Source organism: Nothoprocta perdicaria, unplaced genomic scaffold (assembly GCF_003342845.1).
Source record: "Nothoprocta perdicaria isolate Ctin4 unplaced genomic scaffold, notPer1 scaffold_229, whole genome shotgun sequence".
Lineage (NCBI taxonomy): Eukaryota > Metazoa > Chordata > Aves > Tinamiformes > Tinamidae > Nothoprocta > Nothoprocta perdicaria.
Window position 1 is genome coordinate 832,717 of NW_020455454.1, and position 4,133 is coordinate 836,849.

Sequence of the window (4,133 nt, forward strand, 5' to 3'; positions counted from 1 at the left end):
TAGAGGTCCCTTCCAACCTTAAATATTCTGTGAATCTGTGAAAATAAACCATCTTTATTCCTTTCACGAAGATAATAATCAGCTATTTTTTAAAACAAACTGCTGCTTAGGATGAAAAATCAAAATGTTTAAAAACACATTTCGGTCTTTCAAAAAAAGTATTGTTTTCCTGAGAGAACGATTCATGAATTTCTGAAGAGACGACTGAAAGCATGGATAGTCTCCAGCAAACCTAACTTCATTTTTTGCCAGACAGACTATTTCATTAAAAAACAATCAATCTCTTTGTCTGCTTAATCACTGTTCTGACAGGCTACATAGGAAAGGCAGAATTCCTGCTCCATGCAGCACTGCAGAGAGTCACATGAAGGCTAAACGGAATGATGAACTTAATTTTGCAAGGGTCCATTAAGAGTCAGAGACTCTGACTCCTCAAGGATAAAATCTTAACACAGCACAGTCCACAGCTGGAAAAGTGAATGCCTAAAATTCTGCTTGCCAGTCTGTATTTCTACATTTAAGCACCTGGATGAGCATGTGAGGATATTTAGCGAGCGGCATCTCTGCTTGTGAGTTTATTGGAGACTCCCTGAGGATTAGGACTTCAGTGCCTTGGGAGGTCTCAGACCCTGGTCAGCATCTACACATTCATGGAAGTACACAGGCTATCTAAAGTTAAGTCCAGTAAACCAGTATTTTTGAAGATTTTGTGCCCAGCTTCAAGCATTTTTGCCTTTATTTAAATCTTGGCCCATGATTTTCTCTGTATATCTCATGAGATGCCTCAAAATCTTTCTCCTCGCCTTTTCTCACCTGATTCCTAAGTAAACCCTAAGCATTCCTCCTCACATTCACCATTAACAACAACTCAAAGCATAACAATTGCACAATAGGCTAAAAAAAAAAACAAAAAGCAAGCGCACACCATTCTCTACAACAGGGGAACTGACACCAGAGGAGACCCTCACAGTTTGTTCAAATCAACCCCAACACTGCTTCCTGAGGTGGGGCCACTCTTGGGTGCAGCATCGGCTCTGCGCTCAAATGCTTGGCCATTCAGCGACCAGGGCTGTCGGTATCTGAGCACAACCAGCCACAAAAATAACGAAACTCAAAGCCAAGGCAAGAAAACACTTGATTAAGGGCGTATGGGAGGTCTGGGACCAACCATCAATCATGTGTCTGAGCACCGTTTAACACCCACGTTGCGCTCAGAAGTCTATGATGGAGAAGCACCAGCGGCCCCACAGCGGCCTCCCAAATTCGGCCTCACACAAATGAAGGGGAAGGCCGCCATGAGCACCCGTACTCTCCTTTGCCGTCAGGGAGCACCATGCAGCTTCTGTCCCCGCATGGAGAGGCCACGCGAGCACAAAGGCAGCGCACGGCGCTCTGAGCGCTCAGGGAAGGGCCCGTTTACATCCCTGCTGTGTCGTTCTCCGATGCAGGTTTGCAGGGGAGCCTGTGCGGRGGTGCCGCGGCACAGGGCCCAGCGCACACAGGTTGCGTCCCGAGCGCCGCCGCTGCCGTCACTCYGTTTGAGGCTAATCGAGTCGGACATCTCACCTCTTGGTTCGGCATGGGCTCGCAGCCTGGGTTTTTGTTGGTGAGCTGCAAGGGTGCTATCTAGCTTGTCACGTCTAATAACTTCCTCCTCTGAAGCCTGATATGCTGAAAGATCTGTGCTGCTGATGTTAAAAGCTGGATTTTCAATGCCTTCTGCTGCTTCTCGCTCTTCTTTCACTATAGAAAACAAGGAGGTCAGAAGAGCACATTACAGCAAAGTGTATTTCAATGACAAGCAGAAAATTCCTTCTAGTAATTCGTTTGCTGGAAGACTCAAGTGTATCGTCCTCAAATGTCGCCAAAACAGAATTAGGTTAAAATTAACTCTATAAAAAAAAAAAAAAAAAAAAGAATAAATGATTAAAATAATTACAAATTGCACCCTGACAAGCAAGAGCAAAATTTCGCCCACAGCCATTTGTCTGTAATTAGTTAATTAATCCTTACACAAATTATGAGCAATAACTCATCAAGCAAGGCTCACCCATCAGAAATTCAGCCGACTTGGATTTCTTCTGCTTAGTTTGTTTCAGAGCCTTCTGCTGGAACTTCTGGAGGGAAATTGTTAAATGAATAAATTAGCTAAAGAAYGAAGATCATCCTTTATGATCCACAACTAACACAGTATTTTAAATATGGGATGGCATTGAAATGTCATTTAATTTACATCTCTGCTAAAGGGGTCAAACACTAATTGAACAACAGAAGTGGAAGAATTAAATAAAATAGGAGAAGAAAAGTTAAAACAAATGCCAAATGAAGGTCACATTAAAATACTTTGTTTTCTACCATTTTTAATTAACGCAAAGAAACCTCAACAAATGAAGAACATTATAGGACTTGTCTTTACAGTATGCATTCAGCAGCAACTGCTTTATTTCACTTGCAGAACTGCAAGTGCTTCGTTTAGCAAAGTTTGATTATGCAGCATATTTATGGACAGACTTCCCTGACATACCCTGTTCTTTATTTTCTAAGGCTACTTACATAACCACTGTGTTTGCTCATACACAGGGCAGCTAAAAATGAATGAGCTATACCCTTTCAAATGAGACAATAAAATAAAAATAACCCCCAAATAATTTACATTGAGATGTCACAAAAGAGATATCATGGTCCAGGGGAGAGAGGAAGCAGAATGCATTGCAATGATGAAAAGCTCATTTAGTGTTAAAGATATATCAATAAATACAAAAAAAATCTTAAAGGAACCAAACTCTGACAAGTTCCAAGTTAATTCTCTTAGGGAAGCAAGGCTCAGGCCACACTATTACCATAAAGGTGATCCAACTTCTAAATATCATTTTTGTGTAATGTCATCAAGAATGCTAGAAAGAGATTCACATACGGGTTCATGCATGGCTACAGTCCCTTATTATGGATGCTAACAGGCAAAGCAGGCAAGTGATATCTAAAAAAAGTACATTTGAGTATATTAATCCAAAAAAAAAAAGCAAAAAAAATGGAAGTAAGAAAACAATTCAGACCCATTTATTTTAAAATGTCATATGGCATATTCTGAAAACTGCTTTTTTTTTTTTTTTTTTTTTTTTTTAAAGCTGGTTGCTTAATTGTCCAGAGATAAAGACCACTCCTGGCAGCATAGCTCCTGGAAATTGTCAATACAAAAGGATTAATTACAAGAATTGTTGAAAAATTGCAATTTTCAGAGCATCCATCTCTCCTTTTTGATTGTGGGWGTCAATTTCCAGTACAAAACACTGCTTGCAGCAGACACAATCAATAAATCTGTCAAAAATAACTGAACCACATTAATGACAGATTAATATTGATATTMATGTCTTTATATATGTATATATGTATATGTGTATATACATGCACATGCACATACATGTACATATTTGTAGCCTGAAAATAGTTGACTTCCTCTTAAGACTACTATCCTCCTGAAAAGCAAATACATTTAAAAATTACTAGAAGATATTCTGGAAGATAACCTTGAATAAGTACTAAAGCAGTAGAATTAATTTTTACAAGCCACGTGCCGCACAATTAAAGTTAATGATAATTTTGACAGGAGTTCAATAGATTCAGAAATTCACCCTATTGCTTTTGATTTATTTTCCAACTAAAAAATATATACTAGCCCCATTATATCCGTAGAATACTTTTGCAATACTGAGGTTTTGCCAAAATCTTGCATACTGTAAAATTTTAATTCAATTAGCTTTAGAGAATCAAGCAGTATTTGTAACATTGCAATATGGTAACCATTTTTTCATACTTCATATAGGCACCACACAATTCAAAATCTTATATTAACAACCAGAGAAAACAACATCAAGAGGAAAATTTGGAGACAAATTTTCAGCTAGTGTAAATTAGGATATAACTGTAACTTTGATAAAATTATGTTACCAGCATTACCTAAAGATTTTACTTTTTATGTGCATACACATTACTTTTGCATGTCAAGTTTCCATAACAAAACCAATTGCAGGTTATGTTTTCCCCAGTCATCTAATAAAGACACTGTTTTTTGTGATTTTTTTTTTTTTTTTTTTTTTTTTTTTTTGATAAAATTATGTTACCAGCATTACCTAAAG

General features: G+C 38.1%; 1 protein-coding gene across 1 annotated transcript in view; it reads right to left on the bottom strand.

Moving 5' to 3' along the window:
* Nucleotides 1–4,133, bottom strand: part of OFCC1 (orofacial cleft 1 candidate 1) — a 46,934-nt gene that overhangs the window by 38,599 nt on the left and 4,202 nt on the right. Inside the window, exons 2-3 of the mRNA XM_026039343.1 lie at nucleotides 2,051–2,117; nucleotides 1,567–1,743 (exon numbers count right to left, since the gene is read on the bottom strand). Of these exons, the coding sequence (XP_025895128.1) occupies nucleotides 1,567–1,743; nucleotides 2,051–2,117 (244 nt within the window). The remainder of the gene's footprint in view (nucleotides 1–1,566; nucleotides 1,744–2,050; nucleotides 2,118–4,133) is intronic.